The sequence below is a fragment of the Mus pahari genome, chromosome 16 (genome assembly GCF_900095145.1).
Source record: "Mus pahari chromosome 16, PAHARI_EIJ_v1.1, whole genome shotgun sequence".
In the NCBI taxonomy this organism is placed as follows: Eukaryota; Metazoa; Chordata; class Mammalia; order Rodentia; family Muridae; genus Mus; species Mus pahari.
Window position 1 is genome coordinate 52,403,143 of NC_034605.1, and position 24,849 is coordinate 52,427,991.

General features: G+C 37.1%; 2 protein-coding genes across 2 annotated transcripts in view; one reads left to right on the top strand and one right to left on the bottom strand.

Annotated features, from left to right (window-relative positions):
- Positions 1 to 23,702, top strand: Aspn (asporin). The gene is made up of 8 exons (XM_021216033.1): positions 1 to 273; positions 7,214 to 7,489; positions 9,558 to 9,670; positions 13,627 to 13,840; positions 15,170 to 15,280; positions 19,785 to 19,878; positions 20,094 to 20,232; positions 22,565 to 23,702. The coding sequence occupies exons 2-8, from the start codon at positions 7,237 to 7,239 to the stop codon at positions 22,760 to 22,762; spliced, it is 1,122 nt and encodes a 373-aa protein (XP_021071692.1). The 5' UTR covers positions 1 to 273; positions 7,214 to 7,236; the 3' UTR covers positions 22,763 to 23,702.
- Cenpp (centromere protein P) overlaps positions 1 to 24,849 on the bottom strand; it is a 185,731-nt gene that overhangs the window by 77,462 nt on the left and 83,420 nt on the right. The gene's annotated exons all lie outside the window — the stretch shown is intronic.

The window sequence follows — 24,849 nt, forward strand, 5'->3', positions numbered from 1 at the left end:
GTGATGGAAAACATATGAGCAGTAACAAGTTTTAATCTCGCTCTTCAGTACTACCATGGACTAATCTGCGGAAGCAGCTTACTCCAGTATCACCCAGGAGCAGCCACACAGGCTGGTAGGAGGGCTGGATTCTTGTTCTCTTTCTTTCTTTTCTCTAAATGTAACACTTCTTTATCTTTTCTTCTTGAAGAGTCTTGAGGATACTTACATTGCAGTTAAGTAGTACAGGGTGGATAAATTCTACTTTGAAGAAAACTTCTCTCTTCTGACAAGGTATGTTTTCATGTCTGTATTACACATACCACTATACAGTTATTTTATTGTTAAACTAAGAAAGCACTAATACTATTAATAAACATTTGTGAGTTATATGGTAAAATTTAAACCATAAGTGTGTAGTTCCTTAGCATTATTTAAAAAACCCTGTGAATTTTGTAACTAAAATTAGTTTTATGTCTTATAATAAATTTATTTTAACTATTATGCACTTTTGAAAACAAAGTGAAAAACTTTCACTAATGCTTTATCATGTTAACATGACTGATTTTAAAAAGTAAGTAGACAACTTATACAACCTATCAGGAAAATAAAATTACTTTAATAATTAATGTTAATGAAGTTTGAACATATTAGATATATTAAATGAAAGTTTTTAAACTATGTAAATCTATGATGCTGTTTCTTTAAATGGGTAAATTATTCAAGTGTCATTTTTATCTATACCACTGAAAAACCTGTATTTTTTTCTTGATAAATGTCTTATTGTACAATGAAAAAGTACTGGGCAATTATAACAGAAATCAACATAATTTCAAGAAAGAATACCTATCAGCAATAGTTTAACCAGGTTTATATTTCATATGAAAAATAGAAACTCCTTTTCATAAACCTCATTCTTAGACTAACACAAAGATTCCCTTTGTTCTTTCACAAAGTACACTTTTTTTTTTTACAAAGTATATTATTATATCTTAGATTTTAAAAATTAATAATGCTTTCACCACTTTTCTTCCAGTTATCTAAGTGGAACATAGTATTCTTTCATGTTAATGTGTTGAGAGGAGTGGCAGCCGTGAAAACAGTGGCCACATGTTATCAGGACTGAGTCACAAAGTCATAAAGAACTTAAGGGGTTCTGTGCATTTTATCAATTGCTCTAAAAGTAGCATGCTTTTTAATTTTTCTTGTAATCCAATCAAAAATCATTATGTTGAGAAAGAGAGAAAGAAAGAAAAAAGGGAGAGAGAGAGAGAGAGAGAGAGACAGACAGACAGACAGACAGACAGACAGACAGACAGACACAGACTGACTGACTGAGGGAGCAGATGGAGCCCAAGCCCCAGCTCATGTGGAAGTATCCGAGCTGCTGTTTCTCGTTTGGTTTTGGCATGAAGCACTGTAGTGTAGTAGTGGAAAGAATGGAAGTGATGCACTCTTCTGTTACATCTAACCACTACATTAAAAATGAGTATTCTGATACCTGACCTGAGGCTTGACACAAAACAGACTCACTTTACAAGCACTGCAGGAAATCTCAGAAAAGTAGAGAGGCAAGAATGTTTTGCTTCTAAAACAGCAGTTAGGTTGCTGAATATAGCTGACGAAGAGAAAAACTGATACATAAAGAAAGAAAAATAGCCAAGTCCTTAATTAGAGTGTATATTTCCAAGCTAAAATTAAAGGTGTTGTTTTAAAAAGTATTGTGTCTATGAACAAATAGTGCAGTGACAAAGTTTCCCAATGAATGCTTGGACATTTATGTTATGGAGGACAAGGCTGTGCCTTGATCACATCTGCATGTAGTCTGTATTCTCTCTGTAAGAGACACGGGATACGTTTGTCACATTTATACCTGGAGCTTATAACATATCTATGAACTGAAATAGTCAAGTTGTCAAGTGGACCTATAAACATGGGATTTAAGATTACATTGACTTATTTACCTAATAAGGTTCTGAAAGAAAACAGCATCTCATTTAGACAAGATTTCCACTTCATGTTTGTAGACAGTTAAGTGGTACCTATGAAGCCTCTGGACTTCTTTGCTACATTTCCAGTATTATGAAGTCTGAGGGGCTGGGCAAACCTCACCTAGACTTTTTCAGAGGAAAGCTGCTTCACTATCTAGAAGTGACTGTGAAATGAAAATCTACTCAGAACATGGTTGAAAGTTTTAGTAGAGAGGAGAGAGGAAGTTGCCTCAGCTGTGCTGTCTCCAGGGAGTTCTGGAAGCCCAAAGCCTAAACATCCTCCTCTACAGAGTTCCTGGGAATGATGTCTAGAGCTGTCTCTCAGCTCTAAATGGTTCTGATTTATTGGTAGCAGTAGGAACACTGGGTTAGTGCTCCCAAGAGTATTTTTATTAAGACTCAAACTTGAGACCCAAACCCAAAACTTTCCATGAGTACAAACACTGGCAAAATCTGCCTAAATCAGGAAAATATTTAAAAAAAAATAGCACAATCCGAATGCTGCCAAAACTAGTAAGCTTGACTTTGAACTGTTTTAATGAGCTTAAAACAACCACTTTAAATAAGAAATAATAAAATAATACTGTTTTGCCTATTTTTCTGAATAGAAGGCACTGTTGTACAGTGTTCTCTCTTATGCACTGTAAATATTATCCAGTGACGAGCAGATGTACAGCTTGAACAACAGAGGTTTAGGATCTTCTCATATACTCCTCAAATCTGCAGCAGAGATCTAGCAACATCAACAGACAATCCCTCAGTGTAGCAATGTTGACCTCTGTTTTCTCTATGAGCAATAGAAAACACAGAAAGATAAGTATTTTTAAAAATGGAGAACAGAGGATAGAACTCACAAAGAGAGCTATTAAGAGGGCATCTTTGCTTTTAATGTAAAGACTTTCATTAGGGAAGCCATAGGTGGCCAAAGATCTAAAGGCGGTGTGCTCCTTAGAGTACTTTCATTAGCATTATTATGTAGCATGGTCCAGACTGTTTAGGAACCTCCACTAAGAGGTAGTTTCATTGGGGTGTGGACTATGAATATACAGATCTGTACCTTTCACCAGAAAAACAAACAAACAAACAAACAAACAAAAAAACCAACCTGCTGTTTAGGAGCTGGTTGCCACAACTAATTGCCTTCCTCTACTATGACAGGAAATGCTGACACTAGCAGGCAGAAGTCTCAATTCATACTTCATCCACTACAGTTTTGAAAAAGGCAAAGAAGCAATCATGAAGTACCACTGTAAGAAAGAGGTCAGGGAGGAAGGAGTGTGGCTGAAGCTTAGTGAGCCTGAGGTAGAATGTGGAGGAGAAGCAAGCCCATCACTCTTCGGCTTCCTGTTTCTCTGCCTGCTTTCTTCTTACTCTCTTACCTCCAAATTCAACTTCTCCTACCCCATCCTGTTCCTCAGCTTGAACCTCCACTCAGCATTGGGGGAATTACTCTTGAGCTTGCTCAGGCAAGTGGGCTAAAGGAATCTCTGTCACCAGCATGTGGAAGGCATACAAATGAGTCCAGCCCTCAACTCTGCTGCCAGGCCACATGGAAAATCAAGATGTGTTCTTGGCATTCACTCTGGAACTCTAACATATTTCTCTTGTTATATATACTTTAAAATTTTCCACAGTTTTCTTAGTTCTATATTTCAAATACCTTAGTGTTAAAATAGTTTTTGTTCTTATACTGGAAGCAAAAGCCCATGTAATTCAGTTTTTATCCTGAAAAGATTTAAACAAAAACAATCAGCCAATTTAATAACCCCCAATTTTCATTTCTTATAATTTAGAAAATGAGGCTAAGACCTCAAAACATTGCCTGACATTGTGGCGCACACCTTTAATCCTAGCACTTGGGAGGCAGAGGGAGGTACATTTCTGTGAGTTTGAGGTAAGCCTGGTCTACAAAAGCAAGTCCAGGACATCCAGAGCTCTGTTAAACAGAGAAATTCTTATTTTTGGGATTTAGGTGTACAGAATGAACAGACAGACATGGTAGGGATAGGGTGGGCTTACAGCTGGTCAACAACAATAACAACAACAACAACCAAAAAAACACCCACTGACTGGGTGGAGTGGCACACATCTTTCATCCTAGCATCTAGGAGGCAGAGGCAGGACCATCTCTGAGGTCAAAGTCACCTTGGTCTATATAGCAGATTCAGGGCAGCCAGGGCTACATAGTACTCAAAACAATGAACACAAAAACCCTATCAAAACAACGAACACAACCACACAAACAAAATAAAACAAACCTCCAACAACGAAACAAACAAAAACAAAAGAAATGCTCACTGAATAACTAACTCTGGCAACCTCATACTAGGCTAGGCCAAAGACAGGATCTTCTAAAGATACCAATTGTAAGCTTCTAATTGCTAAAGTTAAAAGTAGCCATACATCTGAAAGACAGAGCTGCAATGTAAGGATACAAGAGTTAAACTAAAGGAGCTGGTGATAAACTTCAGTTGGTAGAGCTTGCTTAGTACTCAGGAAGACCTGGGACCATCTCCAGCACAGTACTGAGTGGTGTATACCTGCAATCTTAGCACTTGGGAGGTGGGCACATGCACACTAGCTGTTCAAGGTCATCCTCAGTTACATAAAGAATTCAAGGTCAGTCTGAGGGTATATGAGACCCTGTTTCAAAACAAACAAACAAACAAAAAAACAAACAAAGAACCAGTGATAACATAAGAGTCAGCTAATGACCTAAAGCAGAATTTCCAGAGAAAGAATGTTTTGGAGACTGAGGCTAAGTTGATATTAACAGTAAGAAAGAAACCAGGAAAACACAAAAAGGTGTAAGGTAAAAGATATAATGGAATCAGCTGTGGTGACTCTTACCTGTAAACAGCATTCCAGTTGCAGAGGCAGGAGGAACATCCATGAGTTCAAGGATAGCCTGGTGTGTATTTCAAGTTTTAGGCCAGCCAAAGCTACTCAGTGAAACCACATCTCAGAAAACCAAGTCAAATATCATAAGAGGTCACAGGTAGGGAAGAAGATATGAAGCAGGGATAAGAACGAAAGGTCTCTGAAAATGACAGTTATTACAACCCTATGTAAGGGTTTCTAGATATCCCAGAAGGGAGATCCCATAGTAACAAATAGGCTGACAGTTACAGAGACAGGCGATTTTATCCAATAGAAGCCGCTGGGCCCTTATTACCAGCACAATGCTCCCACTGTGGATTTCATAAACCTTGTCAGAAATCACTTCACATACTTATGCATGCGTGCATGCAGGTCCTCATTTCTGCACAACAAAGACTTTCCTGACTGCATCATCAGCCCAGCTCAATTCTTGATCTTTAAAATTCAAGAAAAGGCAAACCCATGTAGATATCAAAGTTCACATCTGGGTTCTGGGACACAGTAAACAGTTGACTCAAGCATCAGGTATTCTGAAATAAGGCCAGACCTGACTGACGAGAATTCTCTGAGTCACCATTGACACACAACACAGACTCAGCAGACTGTAAAGTGTCTGAAGCTCAGAGACTTCTGTAGAGCCCTCTGCTCTTGACAGTGTGCATATATATTCATGTTGAGACTTGGTTTTACTAACGCACATCACTGGTATATATCAAATTTTGATAACTTTACTATATTTTGAAAATGTCTAAGAATATATATATTTCATAGGTTGTGGTAGATGTCTATAATCTCAATATTTGGGACTGAGGCAGGAAGATCAACCTATAAGGAGCTAACCTGAGCTTTCAGGGAGACCCCGTTTCAAATCATAAAATAATAGTAAGACTAACTCTCAAATGATGATATGTAAATATATTCATGGGAATATCAGACATCAGATGGTGAACTTATGCTCTGAAGGTTCTCCCCGATACATTCCAGTTTGTATAAACTTTAACACACACACACACACACACACACACACACACACACACACACACACACACCTAAAAACAACATAGCATCTACCAGAGACAACATTCAATCATATGAAACTCAGTGAAATAATGAACAACAAAAAACAGTGTGGCCATCAGATGGTCAATATGGGGTATTAGATAATATCAGATTAGAAATAAAAGATCCCAATAACATTGTGGGAAAGTTATCAATAATGAGAAAGGGGTTGAGTAGGAGAGCAAAGAAGTCAAGGAAAATGTCTGCATGTCTAAGGGCCTCTGAGGATCTTCTTGGATAGTGACATAGACATCAGCAATGGAAGGTGTTAAAATAGTGTTAGATATGACAATTTTAAAATTTATTTTCTAATTATAAAAGAAATATGTATTGCTTATAAAATTAAACAATGAACAGAAGACAAAACTCATCAAGGCTGGGCATACGCAGTGGGTAGAATACACGCTTAGCAAGTCCTAAGTTTGATCCCTAGCACCACACAAACCAGGTATAGTGCTATACCCTTGAATCCTAAATGTTGGAGGTGGAGGCAGGAGAACCGGGCATTCACAGGCATCCTTCGCTATGTAAGCAGTTCCAGGCCAGCTTGGGACAAGTAAAACTGTATTTCAAAATAAATAAATAAATAAATAAATAAATAAATAAATAAATATTAACGACTTAGTTCACAGTTCCACCACTGTAGTTTATAATTGATCAGATTTATTTGTATGAGCTATTTTTTTAATTTAGAAATAGACTAAGTACAGATTTTAAAATATTTGCTTCTTTATTTCACAGAAAATAATCTAGATTTTAAAGTATCTTTGAAAACATTTTGTTGGTTAAAATATATTTCACTGGACAAATACATTCTACTTTTTAAATTTTCTTTTAACTAACAGAACTGCCTCCAATTTTTTATTATACATTTTAGAATTATTTCTTAAGATGCGGCTATTCTAACAATTCGGAATAAAACGAAAACAAAGGGATCTTACTCATAGAATAATTCTCTTTTCAAAACTAAGTACTTCATTTTAACTTCCTTTACTAAAATTTATCTCAATGTATCATGAGGTCAAGCCTGCACTTGTAAAATTTTATTCCGGTCTCTCAGGTATTGCTATTACGAACATGCACCACCATGGACAGACCCAGCTGTTTATATTAATAGAATTACTGAAGCTCTCTCCCAAAGCACATACTGAATTGCTTTCTTAAACGTTTTATGTATTTAATCTTACACTGCATAGCAATGGATAAGAATGTCATTTTTGTCATAATTTTGCCAACACCAGAAATGTATATAACAAAAGTTGTATCTCTTGAAACTCTAATACTCAGTGTCTACTGAATGTCAGGTTGGACTTGTACACAGGCCAGCATGAAGGAGTATGTGATGCTACTGCTTTTGGCTGTGTGCTCTGCCAAACCCTTCTTTAGCCCTTCCCACACAGCACTGAAGAATATGATGTTAAGGGATATGGAAGACACAGATGATGACGACAATGATGATGACGACAATTCTCTTTTTCCAACGAAAGAGCCAGTGAACCCCTTTTTCCCTTTCGATTTGTTTCCAACATGTCCATTTGGGTGCCAGTGTTACTCTCGAGTTGTCCACTGCTCTGATCTAGGTAAGGACTGGAGTCAGCTTTGTTCTGAAGAATACTGCTATTCCAAAAAGGTTAAGGGCATAAAAAAGTAGTCACTGCACTTTCGAAACCCTCTTCAGGCACTGTAAAATAGTTTATTTATATTCATAGGTGGAAGGTGAATGTGGCAAAGTAGACCTTTTAGTTTACACTACTTAGGAAGCGAAGACAGAGGGCTAAGTTACAGGACGACTTAGGTAAAAGTAAAGAGACCCATATAAAAAAATGAGAAAAATGAAGTGGTGGTAGATTGCTGCTCACTGCCCTGGTTTTGATACTAGAACTGCAAAACAGGCAGAGAAATGTTTAGGTGTAGACTACAGCAGACCAATACTTATTTAAAATTCAGAATAAAACGGAAAAAAAAATCCTGATATAGAGATTTTTCTCTTCTCAAATCTAAGCACTAAAAATTTTAATTTCCTTTACCACAATTCAACTCAAAATGTCAAAAGGTTGATCCTGCACTTGCCTGTAAAATTCTACAGTAACTAAATACAGTGCCTGTGCAGAGCAATGACAGTCATGTAGACCTCCTGAAATCTTTAGACATTTTAAATGCAATGTTCTATTTGTTATGAATAATGTGGGTTTAGAACGTCCTAGAAAAGAAGTGGTTGAACTAAGGTCTATTTAAAATTTATTATTCTTGCTGAGTAACTTCACTGTGTTGTTTTTGTTGTTGCAACAAAATAACTTTGGGAGGAGACATTACTTTTGGATGGCTGCTCATTGCAGCTTACATACTGGCAACCAAGAGGGGAAAGGCAAGACAGAGGAAATAGAGAAAGGGGTGGGGGAGCAAGGAATAAGCAGGGAGGAAGCAAAGTAAGGAGACAGACAGAATGACTGCCAGCAATAGCTATCTTTCTGCCCCCCCCTCTTTTATTCAGTTTTATCAGGGAGGGTGTCACCCACATTCAGGCTGGGTCTTCACCTTTAGTTAATCTTGTCTATACCTAGAGATACACTTCAGAATCTAGTCATGTTAACAATCAAGACTAGTTAGTTTCAAGTTAGATACACATAGTAATTTGACACCAAAAGAGAACGAAGAGGAAATCACGGGAAGTCAAGTTTGAAGGGAGGAAATGGAAGAGGGAAATTAGATAATTATAGTCTTCAAAAAATGTAAAAGAACTATATATCTCTATCTTATTCTGAGATAACAAAGGCAGCTGTTGCTACTGCAAAGAAGAACAGAGACTAAAGGCACAAGGGTAGAAAAGTGATGTGAGTTAAATCACTTTGTTCTCGAGTTAACACTGTAGGTGATGAATGAAATAATTTATATCTCACATCTACATACTAATCAAGATATTTGAAGGATCTGTAAATAAGAATTACAGCCAGTTAGAGGGATTGACTAATTTATAGTAAAAGAGTGGCAAGTTTTGTGAATATGCATGAAAATAATCTAGTATATCTATTTTTCTAATCAGAACTTTCTACTCTATAGTCTATTTATTTAGTCATTTATTTACTTATAGACAGGGTCCCACTAGGTAAGCCAGGCTGGCCAACAACTCACAGAGACCTACCGATCGCCGTCTCTGGAGTGCTAGGATTAAAGGTGTATACAATCCCAACCAATTTCTTTTTGCTTTTCCCTGCAACCTCAAAAAGTGGTCAAGACCTTTATGGTCCAGTTTCTTACTAACCAGCAAATCTGAGAAAAAGCATAATTTTTTCAGCCCAAAGAGCATTCTTTAAGCTATTGCTTGTAATCTCTACACAAAGCAAAACATAACCTACCACCATTTATTTCACCTTGGAGCCAGCCAGGTTCAAAACAGATAGATACCTTGTAAAAATAAAAAATTACTTAAAAAGATCTTGAGACTTTTCGAAAGAAAATTCTCTCTCTCTCTCTCTCTCTCTCTCTCTCTCTCTCTCTCTCTCTCTCNCNCNCACACACACACACACACACACACACACACACACTAAGTCTGATGTCACTTATCACCGTGGATTTTAAAAGTACACATCTCTACAAGATCACCGACCTCATCTTTAGCATCTGTAACATGTTTGTTTGTTTGTCTCTCAGGTCTGACATCGGTTCCAAGCAACATTCCATTTGATACTCGAATGGTTGATCTTCAAAATAATAAAATCAAGGAAATTAAAGAAAATGATTTTAAAGGACTTACTTCACTTTATGTAAGAATATATGCTCATATTTTCAAATACTACCTCTTCCAGGCCATTTCTCTATACTTCCTTCTAGGCTGCACTGGAGAAAATAAACATAAGCTTGAAAATCCTTATCACTACTGAAATGATTTCTTATACTGTATCAGTGTAAAGACATCTTACTTTCCTATGGGTGTCCTACTGCAAAATTTTTGTATTCAGCCAAGTAAACGTGATATATTTATTCAAGTAATGTTTATAGAATAATAGGTTACTGGGATGAGAGCTTTAACAAGTTCATAATCAGATGATTACACTCACTATCCACTAAAATGAGTAAGAAAAGAATTACTGCGAGCGCTTTGATTCCAGCACTTAGGAGGCAGCAATAGGTGGATCTCAAGCCAGCCAGAGCTACATAATGAAACCTTGTTTCCAAACAAACAAAAAATAATTATCTACACCCATAATCAACATAGTATGTAAGAACTCTTTACCTGAAGCCACCGACTTAAGATTTCACCACAGTTCTCTAAAGCACACAGACTATATTTAGGTGACTAATATATTCATATGTCATCTTTCCCTGATCTTTGTAAAAGGAAAAGAATTTCCCCTTACTATGTCAATAATCATAATTAATATTTTAATTTTCTAACATTGCCTAGGATCTTGAGCTTCCTGAGTCTATTGCCTTTCTGACTTAATCTGAAACTCAGTTAGGATGAAGAGTCTGAGTGTTCCCTGACACAGCTGTGGAGGTGTCACTGCTCCTGTCAGTACTGCCCTTGTCTTGCCGAGCTGAGGCTAGGATGAGCCAGAGGAACAGCTCTGGCTCTATACTATATGGTATGGTGGGCCAGAACTACCTCTTCCAGGCCATTTCTCTATACTTCCTTCTAGGCTGCACTGGAGAAAATAAACATGCAGCTTGTTTTGCTTAGGGAAAGCAAAATTCTAAGAGGAGAAGAGAATTCATAACCATACTATGTCTTATATATAGACCTATTTATATATAACAGGAGCCAAGTACAGAGTCTATATCTGGGAGACGTGAGGTCACTTTGCTCCCGTCATCCAGGTCAAAGACACATATACTCATTATGTTAGAGGAACACAAAGGGACAACTGGCGAGGTATTGTACCCAAAGCCTAGAGGTTAAGTTAACTCTCTCAAAGAGCTTGTGTTTAAGTGCTGTACTGCTTGGTAGCTGGCCTCTGACTGCTCTTTTGCCTTTAAGAAAGAAAATGTAGAATCATCAAATAAAATGTAGTTTTCATTTATGGAACATATATAGAGAACATATTAAGATAGTCAAGAATAGCACAATGGAGTATACCAAAGAGCCACCTAGCCCTTCTCACTAATGTGGTATTATAGAAACTTGGAGAAAAGGAAGGTCATTATTCTACCATCAGATATCTGAAAAGTCATTTACATATACATATGTAATTTTAAAAGAGAACGTGAAAATACAAATGAATGCTTCTACTTTGAAATTACATTAAGCAATCAAAGGAACAACTGTTGTTTGATACCAAAGCTATAAAAGTTTCAAATCAGTATAGCATAATTTTTTTATATTTTAGGAGTAGCTCAAGAACATTACTCTCATTTTTCATTGGAAAATGATGTATTAAAAGATGCTGAGAAATTCTTATGCCTCTGTAGTATTTTTTTTTTAAGATTTATTTATTTATTTATTTATTTATTTATTTATTTATTTATTTATTTATTAATTATATGTAAGTACACTGTAGCTGTCTTCAGACACTCCAGAAGAGGGCGTCAGATCTTGTTATGGATGGTTATGAGCCACCATGTGGTTGCTGGGATTGAACTCCAGACGTTTGGAAGAGCAGTCGGGTGCTCTTACCCACTGAGCCATCTCACCAGCCCGCCTCTGTAGTATTTTTAAAGTCAGTTGTATATATTGCATTGTGTTAAGGATAACTGTTTGGTGCTGGGTGAACCTGGGCACAGCTCTTCACACTATCAGCTATATAACGTTGGAGGGAGTGGTCTCACCTTCTTCCACAGTAAGAGGGTGTAATAATGACATGGATTTTGTAGAATGGGTTATAAGATTAAAGTGAATACATGTAATTTGTTATTCAAAGCCTGTGATTTCATCAACTGTTGATCAGTGTCACTGTCAGACTAGTTTGAGCAGACTGACCAAATGTGTTAATGTAAGCTACCATCCTTTTTAGATTTTACAAGACAGGTTTCACTAAGTTACCCAGTCTGGCCTCAAACTCCTGGGCTTAAGTGACCATCCTTTGTAGCCGTCCCAAGTAGGTGGAACAGGAAGCATGTGCCATGGCTACAGGCTAAAGCAGTTTCACAAGCAGATGTTTTATAGTTGAAGTAGTGGTATACTGCATAATTTGAAAAGTTTAATTATAGTATTATCTTATATTAACTGTCTTAAAAGAGAATCAAAATGTTTGGGGACTGTTCTATTTCACACTCCCCCTTGCTGCTGGTACTCTCAGAGGAAAGACAACACACAGAGTGACTGGGACCCTTGAACACTCACAGGCCTCCACACTCACTTCTTTCTGCTGTGTCACCAACAGTGATCACACACTGCATTTTCTTCTATACTGTTAGTGATAAATCCAGGCTGCAGGACAGCCAGTTCCTGTGTAAAAGCCAACACTGAGAATACAGTTGACCTGAGGCTGCTCTGCCATCATGCCAGGCATTATGTCATTTGGCATGTGACAGAGCTGAATGAGAGCTGAAGAGAAAGCCTTACCCTAGTTCTATTACTCATCACTCCTTTCATGTAATTTCAAAAATCCAACAACTGCATGTCTTGGCTAGAAAACAAATGACAAGATTTAAGTCCTGAGCACCATGGCATGATCTTATTAAGGCATATACTCATTATGCAAGGCAGCTCTGACTTTCACTTACAGGCAAGCCACTTTTCTTCATCATGTTCTGTACTGCAGTACTCAAAGCTCATGGGGTCAAGTGGAAGTCATAAGCTACCTTTGCAAACCACCAAGCTGTTAAAGCCAACCCCTCACCTCATTTTTCGCTTACTAAAGAGAAACACACTCTTGGTTATTATCATATATTCAGAAAGGAGCTTATTTTACTAGATGGCAGCAACAAACAGTTTCCCCTCTCCTCATAGGATTAATCTTTCTGAGATGAAAACTTTAACAGTTGTGGTTTGTCAGGAAGGAGGGTGATTAAAGAGAAAAATACAGGCCTGAGAGTGGAATGAGTGAGCATGCTTTGAAGGAATTTGTGTGCAGCCAGTGTGTGTGTGAAGGAGAAACAACACTGAGCACTCTCAGCAAGACATGTTGAGTTTACTTAGAAACAAAAGTTAGAACAGTGTGGGTAGAACTTATAAAAGAATCTCTAGCTGCTATTTGACAGATTCAGATTATTAGAGGAACAAAAATGTCCTGAAGATACTAAGAAACCTACCACCACCCTTGGCAAACAGAAATTCTTTCTGCTCAATATTGCAGAGGGATAAGAAAGAAGTAAATTATTTTGCAATGTAAACCATTACTGTGAATTTATTAACAACCAATTCAAAGTTTACAAAGACTGCATCTTAACTAGTACCAGCCATTAAAATATTGTACTTTTCTGATTCAATAATATTTTGAAAGCTGAAGTTGTAATTGGTATTGTTACCTAATATACAAATGATAGAAATTATATTGATTTCCCGACTAATTCTTGTAAAAAACCAGTCGTCAATCCATTCCCTTAAACCAGTGGTTCTCAGCCTTCCTAGTGCTGTGACCTTTTTAATACAGTTCTTCCTGTTGTAGTCACCAGCAACTACATTGATGCTACTTTGTAACTATAATTTTGCTACTGTTGTGAATTATAATGTAAAAATCTGTGGGTTTTGATGGGCTTAGGCGACCCATGTGAAGTGGGTTATGACTCACAGGTTGAGAACCTCTGCCTAACAAAGTGTATTTTTCTATGTTTTATCTAGGCTCTGATTCTGAACAACAACAAGCTAACAAAGATTCACCCAAAAACCTTTCTAACCACAAAGAAGTTGCGAAGGCTATATTTATCCCACAATCAACTAAGTGAAATTCCACTTAATCTTCCCAAATCTTTAGCAGAACTCAGAATTCATGATAATAAAGTTAAGAAAATACAAAAGGACACGTTCAAGGGAATGAATGCTTTACATGTTTTGGGTAAGTTTTCCCAATGAATGAGACATCTTGAAATTGTAATTAATAGCCAAATTTAGGCTATTCATGTTCTAAGTAATTTCAAAAATTAATATTTGAACCTGTTAATCTATTAATAAACAAATTATATGTGAAAAATTATAGGATAGAAAGTTTTGTGATGTTCTCTTTTTTTCAACAATCTCCTGACACAGTTTGCTCTATTTTTAGAAACTGAACCCTAATTAATAAAACCTATGCTATTAATTTTAAAGGTTGTATTTTAATGTATTGTATAAATTACTAAAACATGATGTACACAGTTAATTCTTTTATTATTTGGAATACAAACCTAATTTTGGCTATCTATTTTAAAATTAATATGAAGAATATTTTATTGTACAATTTGAATCTCACTATTTAATTTGTTATGCCCGTCATGCAACTATGCAGTTTCCCCATAACAGCTATTCAAACACCTAAGCACGTTCATGTCCATACACTCACTCAATTCAACCGAATGCCTGGCATTTATGAAACAGCTTGTTACTAACATTTCTTTTAAATTAGATTTGTATTAATTATATAATTTAAAATTGACATATACTATTTTAAAAACGAGAGGTAGGGCTAGGGAGGTAGCCCAGTCAGTAAAGGGTTTAAGAATCTGAGTTTGATGCTCAGAATCCACATTAAAATGTTGGACATGGTAGTGTATACCTGTAATCCCAGCATTGGGGAAGCAGACGTGGGCAGCTACCGATGGTTCAGTGGTCAGCTAGCCTAGCCTACTTGCCAAAAACCAAAACCAAAACAAACCAAAAACCCAACCAAACCCTATCTTAACAAACAAACCAATCTAAGATAGTTATGTGTAATTACTTTATGTCAACTTAAAACACCATGAAAAAAATTGGATAGCATCTCAGTAATGACATCCAAGAGTAACCTCTGGCCTCCATGAATGTGTGCACATGCACCCAAACTGTTTAAGAGGTAACAAAATGGCAAACACAAGTACTCTGAATTATATAAAAAGTTCTTTTTCCCTGCTGCATTATTACTATAAATGGACCAAACCATCATGCTTATGGTACACTGGAAAGTAATGTCATCAATTCAGTGGTTCAAAAGAAAGAAAAAATAAAGACTTGCTATATATTCCAGTTTTACAAAATTCAAAGCAGTGTTTTTCTGAGGTCTACAGAAAGAAGATACACACAAGTAGGCATAGTGAGTAGAAATGAATATGAATACTGAAGAGCACACTTCTCCAATATTCTTCAGAGGTGTCCTGTGTGGTGAGTTTCCATCATAACTGATTTGTGCTAAATCATGTCATTTCTCTCACAGAAATGAGTGCAAATCCTCTTGAGAACAACGGGATAGAACCAGGGGCATTTGAAGGGGTGACAGTATTCCACATCAGGATCGCTGAAGCAAAACTAACCTCAATTCCAAAAGGTTTGTATTTATTTTACTCAAATCTTTTCCCTGTCTCGAAAAACAAACAAAAGCACAATCTTTCAATAAGTAAACATTGTTATATATTATCTGACATTAACTCTTAATATTTAAGATGCTACAGTATACACCGTCAGAACTATCCTACAATCAGAAGTCCCAGGGCCAGCGTATATGACCAATATGAAATTTAATACTTTTTCACACACAGAGAGGAGTATATAGTGATATTTTTGATATTAAACCATAATCTTTTTCCCAGTAAGAATAAACACTAAAAAGCAATGATATTTCTATTTTCCTTTTTTTTCTGACATTTATTCTTCTAAACCTCTATAGAGGTGGAAAATTCTGTAAAGAGCAGAGTAGGTTGAATGGGGCAAGAACCTTATCACTAGCTGTGCTGCTACAGCTGAGGGGGACAGAGACTGTGAGGCCAGATGGGGGCAGCACTGGCTTTGGCAAGAAGAATATGTCAGTCTCAAAAGAGCTGAGACATCTTCCCAGGAGTATGGTGAAGATTAGCATGCTAATACAGTGAAGGCTTAAAGACTGTGTGCACACAGTCCATATCAACAACCTTACTAAGAGGAGCCCAGGACCTTCAGTCCTGACTCACAGGACTGAAGCAGGCACTGCAAGGAACTACGTTCCTTCACTGCGCTAGACTGTCTTACTTCTGAACTTGTTACTTGGTGTTTTCTGTATTGATGACTATGGATCAGAAATAACCCACATCAATACCATTTGTTTCAACATCAGTATCTACCAGTAAAGATAGCAACCTGTCCCTTTCTACTCCTCTGATCCAAAGTGAACAAAACAAAGAGTACAAGACAGTGAATATGATATTTTAAATACAAATGGATTTATATGGGGCTGGAGAGATGGCTCAGCATTGCTCAGAGCACTAGTTGCTCTTTCAGAGGACCCAGGTTTAATTCTTAGCTGCCCACAAGACTGATCACAACCCCATTCTGACTTCCCCAGATAGAAATAAATGCAGGCAAAACCTATAGATATAAAATTAAATTAAAAAATTAAATTATCGGGGCTGGAGAGATGGCTCAGCGGTTAAGAGTACTGACTGCTCTCCCAAAGGTCCTGAGTTCAAATCCCAGCAACCACACAGTGGCTCACAACCATCCGTAATGAGATCTGACTCCCTCTTCTGGGGTGTCTGAAGTGTACTTATATATAATAAATAAATATTTTTTTAAAAATTAAATTATCTTTTCACTTCTTTGAAAGATATATAAAGTAAAAATGGGAAGATCATTTCACCCTCAGGAAAGAACTAGTTTACTTCATAACTACACATATAAATTACCTTTAGAGTTGAAGTGGTTGTTTAACTAATAGAAACCCAAAATTCTGTAATTTTTATAGCAGTGACAAAAATATTCTACCCAGTAGGTCAGACGTACACAGCTGCTTGCATGTAAGCTGGCATAGAGCACAGAGAAGCCAGAGCAAGGAAAGGGGTGAGGGTGGGGGCGGGGTGGGTGAGGGTGGGGGCGGGGTAGAAAGCAGGATGGTTGCTATCAGTATGTGTGACCATTCTTCCTCTCCTAAACATGCTCTAATTACAATTTCCATTACAAACCAAAGCTTATTCTAATTTAATTTTCAGGAATCTTTCAGAACTAAAGAAAGTATGTCTTTACAAAGAAACCAGAATCAAACGTTTCAACTTACTATTCTGTCACTATCTCTGACATTCAAAAACTCTTTTAAGAAGTTACTCACTAAGATGTGATAGTCTGCGTGCCAAATTCTATTAGTAATATAGCTTTCAGCTGGGTGAAATGTCAAGCCATCCCAGGAGGTCTCATCAGGAAGAAAGTGGAAAAGGTCTTCCTTCCTGTTTGTGTGGGAAATTCTACTGCATGGTCCCATGGGGGTGGGGAGTGGATTGTGGTGGGAATCGATACTCCTATCCAAAAGCATGTTACTATTTGTTAGCAGCAGATGGGCTTTTGCTAGATTCCCATCCTGCATATACCTCTGCTCATGCCTATGTTAGAGGCTATGGCCCATTCTGTCCTCTGGTCACTCACCTTCCTCTTGTCCTTAAGTTCACTAAGCTCCCCACTGAGTTGCTCTTCTAGGACTTCTACAGTCCACCCCAGAATAGGCTGACACAGGACACTATTTAGTAATTCCATGTAATGTACTCTGTTCCAAGAGAATATTAATTCTTTGGTGACAGACACTTTGTCTTACAACTGAAAGTGTCATATAGTCATTGCAGAAATATAATTAAATTCAAACAGAATTCAAGTAATTAGAATCCTGTTAGCCGGGACAGTGGTGGCACAGGCCTTTAATCCCAGCACTTGGGAGGCAGAGGTAGGCGGATTGGATTTCTGAGTTCTAGGCCAGCCTGGTCTACAAAGTGAGTTCCAGGACAGCCAGGGTGATACAGAGAAACCCTGTCTTGAAAAACCAAAAGAAAAAACAAAACAAAAAAACCCAAAAAACAAAAACTAGAATCCTGTTAATTTAGAAAAATCATTTTTCTGTTCTCAAGGTGGTTTACTTTTATATTCAAATTAAATCCAGGTATCAAAATAAATTTAGCTGTAAAGTCTACTGTAACAATAATATATTTCCATTTCATTCACCAGTTTCTACCATTAATATGGCAGGGAAAAATGTTTCAGGAAAAGTTGAGAACAGGAAGCTTTTCCAGCAAGAAAACTAGAATCACAGGTTGACAAATAATATAATACATTGAAAAATGACAACCACAGTGAGTCCCCTGGTCAGCTTCTTTCATGCCAGCTACAAATGCAGAGGGTTACGATCTGGTCACACAGTGTGAAAAGAAGAACAAATGTTCATGGATTGACCACCATGCCAGGGCACTGCAGCCGAACTTCTCAGATAAAATAACTATTACTAACTGAAAGAGTAAGTGCTGCAATGGACTAGGCTTTTCAACAGCGTAAAACTTTGTATACTGATATTGTTAAACAAATGGCTGAAGAGGTAAATTTGGGCGTTGTATGAATTTGCCTGAAAGAATCAAGCTTGTCTACTGCTTGTTCTATAAAAATAATGTCACAAAGTAAATAATCACAGAAAATTACCGAGAAAATTCCAGCTAATGAATCCATAAAGAAAAAATATGATCGAGTCACCAAAGCCAAGTACAACAGTAAACATGCACTGCTAGCTATTCTGGAAACTAAGGAAGGAGTCTGCTTTGCAACCAGGAATTTGTGGCCAACCTTGGGATCCTAGGTGGACACCATCTCAATTACATTTTCAATTCTTCGTAAAGACCAGATCAAGGCAACAAGCCACCAATGCCTAATGCATCAAATGAAGGATGACCTACCCCATCGGGGTCTGAAGGCCAAGTCACAGAAGTAAGACTGCAGGGTTCTGATAAACAGTATCACCTGGAAGCTGCTAGCCAGGTCTAAAAGATTCCAATCAAATTAGTCACCCAAACAAATCAATAGAAAGGGAAGGAAATTCAAGGAATATAGGATTTAAATTTCTGGTGTATGTTTGTGTGTAGGGTAGTATATTATTTATTTTTAAAAATTTTTATTTTGCCGGGCATGGTGGCGCACGCCTTTAATCCCAGCACTGGGGAGGCAGAGGCAGGCGGATTTCTGAGTTCGAGGCCAGCCTGGTCTACAAAGTGAGTTCCAGGACAGCCAGGACTATACAGAGAAACCCTGTCTCGAAAAAACCAAAAAAAAAAAAAAAAAAAAAAAAATTTTTATTTTATGTGCATTAAGAATTTACAAGCATCCACGTCTGTGTGAGGGTGGCAGAATCCCTGGATCTGAAATTGCAAATAATTGTGAGCTGCCATGTGGGTGCTGGGAATTGAACCTGGGTCCTCTAGAAGAGCAGCAGTGCTCATAAAAATGGAGTCATCTCTCCAGTCTTGAGCCTGCCACTTAGCTTCAATCTCAGTCCTTGGGTTGTGTGCTTCTGAGACAGGGTCTCAGTGATATCCAGGCAGTCCCTGAATCTGCAGCCTTCCCACCTCAGCTCTCAAGCGCTGAGGACTCAGGTGTGCGCTCTCACACCCAAGGGAAAGACACTTAAAACAATGGGAGACAACTCAGGAGAACTGAGGAAAAGAGTGATAAAGGATCGCTGGCAATTTTGCAGAATATTATAAGGTGGTTATGTGAACACTAAACAAAATATGATCTAATCAGACACCTAGTGAAGTATTCAAGGTAAAATTTCATCATGCAGTAGATTTCAGTTAAACTCCTGCCAGAAAGTGACTGTATAAGCAAGGGAGGGAGGGAGGGAGGGAGAAGTGGAAACATGAGGCTAGTTGTTGAAGCAGGTTAAGTTTGGTGGTTCATGGAATATATTTTACTTTTGAGTATGCCTGAAAACTTCTATAATGAACAGATTTTTAAAAAGAAAGTGTTTACAATACCTGCCTAATTCCACAATCTGAAACTTGGGAAGCAGCCACTGAAGCCTGGCCTTACTTTGTCTAACACACTTTTCTTTTTAGGCCTACCGCCAACTTTACTGGAGCTTCATTTAGATTTTAATAAAATTTCAACTGTGGAACTTGAAGATTTTAAACGGTACAAGGAACTGCAAAGGTAAACGTTCTCACAGTCTTCACAGAAGCATGGTAGCATTAATGAAGTAGCACTAATAAGAGAATGCACGGGGATCTACTTAACAGAGTGTAAAGGGCAAAAACGGAGAGGACCACTGTTGTCACTGCCTATGCTAACAGGCTCGCATCCTACAAAAAGGAGTTTTAGCAAACTCTTCTCAAATCTAACCATAATATATTTTATATCATCTATAGGCTGGGTCTTGGAAACAACAGAATCACAGATATTGAAAATGGAACTTTTGCTAATATACCACGTGTGAGAGAGATACACTTGGAACACAATAAACTAAAAAAAATCCCTTCAGGATTACAGGAGTTGAAATACCTCCAGGTAAAACATTGTACTTGTGTTTGGTAGATATGGGCACTTTAGTTTGTAAAGAACATACTAACGTAACTCAAGCAATGATCCAGCAAGCAACAACAAAACTTTAAACATAATGACTCCAATGTGTGGGTAGGGGAGCACAAGGAGAACACTTTCTACAGATACCACTCAAGAAAAATAAGACCTTCTCCATCTCACTTCTACCTACTGAAACTGCCGAGGTCACTGTAACAAGCTGTTTATTAAGCAAACCTTAAGTTGTTGAAGTTTCTGGAGCAGGACTAGCCATGATACTAAGTAGAACCATGTGTCTTTTGTTCTAGAAACATTCTGCAAGGCAAAGCAAGAGGGTTAGGATCCAGGTGCTAGGTACAGTTATACAGTTTTAAACATTCACAGCAGAGAATGAAATTGAAAAATCACTATTCGGCGCATGTGTTAGTTTTATTTAATTGCTGTAATAAGGCCACGAATAAGGGAACTTATAAAAGAAAGAGTTAATTGGCCTTATGGGCCCACAGGGTAGGACCATAATGCCTATGTTGGTAGGGTGCAACCCATAGCAACAGGTGGCTGGAGCAGCAACCAGAGTCTCATATTCTGACCAACAAGCAGAGGGCAGAGTACACTGGGAATGGTGGGAATCTGAAAGCCCTCACCCAGTAACACCCGCCCTGCAGTGCAAGTTCCTATCTCCTAATCGTCCCCAAATAGCTACACCACTAGGGACCAACTATTCAAACATATGAGCCTAAGGGGGCCGTGCTCACACTACTACAGAGCATAAGAAGTTCCTACAAAGCTACAGATGTAGTTCAGAGGTATGATGCATACATAGCATGTGTGAAGAAATAGGCTGAATTCTCAGTACCCTCACACTCTCTAAGAAGCTCACATTTTGTCATTTCTTGCTGGCAGAAGTCACCAAAACTGAAGATGGTATTTTGCACATAATTCTATAACTTTTAGTTTCTCTAGGTTCCCATCTATGGCTCTCTGATGAAAAATTCCTATTTCACTTCAATACAGTTTTGCCATGGCCTTTCCTTATTTTGCAAAGACTTTTCTCTCAAGTAGCAAAGCAAAAGCAACTAAGTATTGAGGACTGTTTGTACTACTTTTTTTCTTTGTTGTTCTTTGAGATAGGATCTCATTACATAGTCCAGATTGGTCTTAAAACTACTATGCAGCACAAACATTTTAAAATCACATATCTTTTACGTTTCATTCCCTACACTCTGGAGACCCAAGCTGCTAAGAATAGACTATGTGTAGGTGTGGGTCTTGGGCTTTGACATTTCTGTAGCCATGAACACAGCCCAGTTTTCCCCCTCAAGTCATGCCCTATCCTCACCCCAATTTCCACATCTACAACTCTTTACTACAACCTAGCATTTCATAATAGACACAATTTTAATGCAGAAAAGAACACAAATCCCAAGTTAATAATAAGTATCTGCAAAGTAAACAAATTCAGGTCTACCTTGGTTTTACTCTCATTGAGCTTAATGTTCTAATACCTTGCTATGATAGTGAGCAGTCAGAGAAATAAACTATCTTTCACAATATCCTAAGACTGATATAGAAAAGAATGAAGGAACAGTTCAAGACCAAACATGAATATTTTAGTCAGCATCTGTCTATATTACTCATGAACAGACTCAGGCCATCTTGGCAAGTGAAAGCAGATTGCATAGGTAATAGGAATAAATAGCTTTCCCAGAAAAGGCACATACATATGGCACAGTAGTGACTACACGTGTAAGGTGAGGGAAGCAGAAGAGAAAAGCAAAGTAGCTAAGATGACCAGGCTATGGATTCTGATGGCGACAGAGATCTAGGTGACAACGTTCTCCCCAAACACTTTGAATAACACTGAAGCTTTAGGAGGCAGAGACAGGTTGATCTCTGAGTTTGAGGCTAGCCTGGTCTACAGATTGAATTCCAGGGCAGCCAGGGCTATACAGAGAAACCCTGCCTAAACCTCCCCCAAACAAATAAGCAAACAAATAAGGAAAACAAATGAATAAAGTCATAAATCATAAACAAATGCTGACTATATCCAAGAATAGTGGTTTATGTCTGCAATCCCAGGTACTAGTCAGGAGGCTGAAGCCAGAAGATCCAAAGTTTAAGGCTTGCTTTATAAAGTAGCAAGATTTTGTCTCAAATAAAAATAATAAGGATCAGAAGTGTAGTTCAGTGGGATATTATTTCTTTATCATGCATGAGGCCCATGTTCAAGATAAAACAATCCCAACTATTATTAAAAAACACATTTCTTTTTATATTTATTGGGCATTGAAAATTTATTCTTTTTATTTATCTACAACAGATAATCTTCCTTCATTATAATTCAATTGCAAAAGTGGGAGTGAATGACTTCTGTCCAACAGTGCCAAAGATGAAGAAATCTTTATACAGTGCAATAAGTTTATTCAACAACCCAATGAAGTACTGGGAAATACAACCTGCAACATTTCGTTGTGTTCTTGGCAGAATGAGTGTTCAGCTTGGGAATGTTGGAAAATAATTCATGACATCCATTAAATATAAAATTCAAAAATGTATACATTTTGAATACTTGAACTGTTCTAGTAATGGTAGTATTACACACATAAGCAAAATTCTATTCCATATGGTCAATGACAAAAAATTTCAACAGAATTTTGCCTAATTATTGATGCTCAGAATAAATTTCTATTGCAGTGTCCTTCTACACATGAATGATTCTGTGTAAATCTTTTGCTTGAACATTCTTTTTTCAGCAAAAAAAGATATTCACTATTTAACCCTTCATTATCAAGTCAGTCAAACAGAATTGTACTGTAAACAGAATGCTTTACTTAGTAACATTTGTGTCATATCTTTGCTGTTAGAAAAACAAAACTGGCAAGAACAGCATTTTGAAGAGTACATATATTTTCAGTATCTCTTTAAAAACTTGGATAGTACTGTAATGTTTCCAATAATGTTGGGATACATATACTTTGACAGAATAAAAATTATCAACTCATAATAAAGCTTCAAGTATTCACTATCAATAGATACTATTCATCAGAGTTGGTTTTGGAGCTCTAACACATGAGTATCTTTTTTTAAATTATTAACTGGTTATAAAATTGTAAAAATAGAACGACTGCTAATATAAAAATCTATAACGTGCTTTTTATGATCAGTTATATAAGCTTTGAAGAACACAGTAACTGTTAGGTTACATAGTGTCATTACTTCAACTAGGAGTATTTCAAGATATCCCTTTGGAAGAGGATGGACGCCAATCAATTTTATATTAACTTATCTCTTCAAATATGCACATTGGCTAATCCCTGGAAACATAACTAAGGTGACAAAAACTGAAAACTGAACAAAACTTAAGAGTACTTTCATGTGTTTTTTAAAACTGATATTCACTATGAATTAAGTAAAAATTGACAATAAGGAAAACATTAAATACTGGTTTTCAATAAAAATATGTGTGCTTAATTTGTCTCCCCCAATCAGGAACATACTCTTTTTTTTTTTCTTTAGAAAATGTTGAGGGCTGGTGAGATGGCTCAGCAGGTAGGAGCACCTGACTGCTGTTCCNAAGGTCCTGAGTTCAAATCCCAGCAACCACATGGTGGCTCACAACCATCCATAACGAGATCTGGCACCCTCTTCTGGAGTGTCTGAAGACAGCTACAGTGTACTTACATATAATAAATAAATAAATTTAAAAGATTATTAAAAAAAAAAAGAAAATGTTTTAGTTAGTTTTACTGCTGTGAAGAGACACCATGACCATGACAACTCTTATAAAGGAAAAAAACTTTTTTTAAAAAAGGATTTATTTATTTATCATATATAAGTACACTCTAGCTGTCTTCAGACACACCAGAAGAGGGCATCAGATCTCATTACAGATGGTTGTGAGCCACCATGTGGTTGCTGGGAATTGAACTCAGGACCTCTGGAAGAGCAGTCAGTGCTCTTAACCTCTGAGCCATCTATCTCTTCAGCCCCTGTGAAACACTGCAAATCATAAATGTTCATAAAACAAACATCTATTATTGAACTGTGGGCCGATGAGAAAACTAAAAATGATGAGAAAAATTTAAAGATAGGAATTCCTTAAAAATAAAACACTATAAAGGCAATTATTCAAAAATTAAAGGTTTAATGATTTTGTTTTTATCTTTACTTATGTGTATGTGTAGGTGCCTTATGTTGAAGGTACCTATAGAGTGCAGAAGACCATGTCAGATCCCCTAAAACTAAAGTTATAGGCAGTTGTTATCTGCTCAAAATGGGTGCTAAGAACTGAATTTCAGCCCTCTGAAAGAAGAGCACTCTTAACCACTGAGTTATATTTCAAGCCCTTCCAAAATTAAAACATTTTAATGTTCCAGCCATTTCAATGAGATATTTTTTCTATAATACAATTCAAGCAGTAATATATAGCACTAATATAGCACTTTTATGATATTGGAAAAATGTAAGTCTTCAAGTTACTAATTAAAATATGGTTAACACCAAGATCAGAGTCACATAAACAGGTAAGTGTCTATAATGAAAGTGGTAGAGTTTAAAGAGCTAGCAATGTTTTTCTAAAAAGACGAAAGAAAAAATGTAATAGTG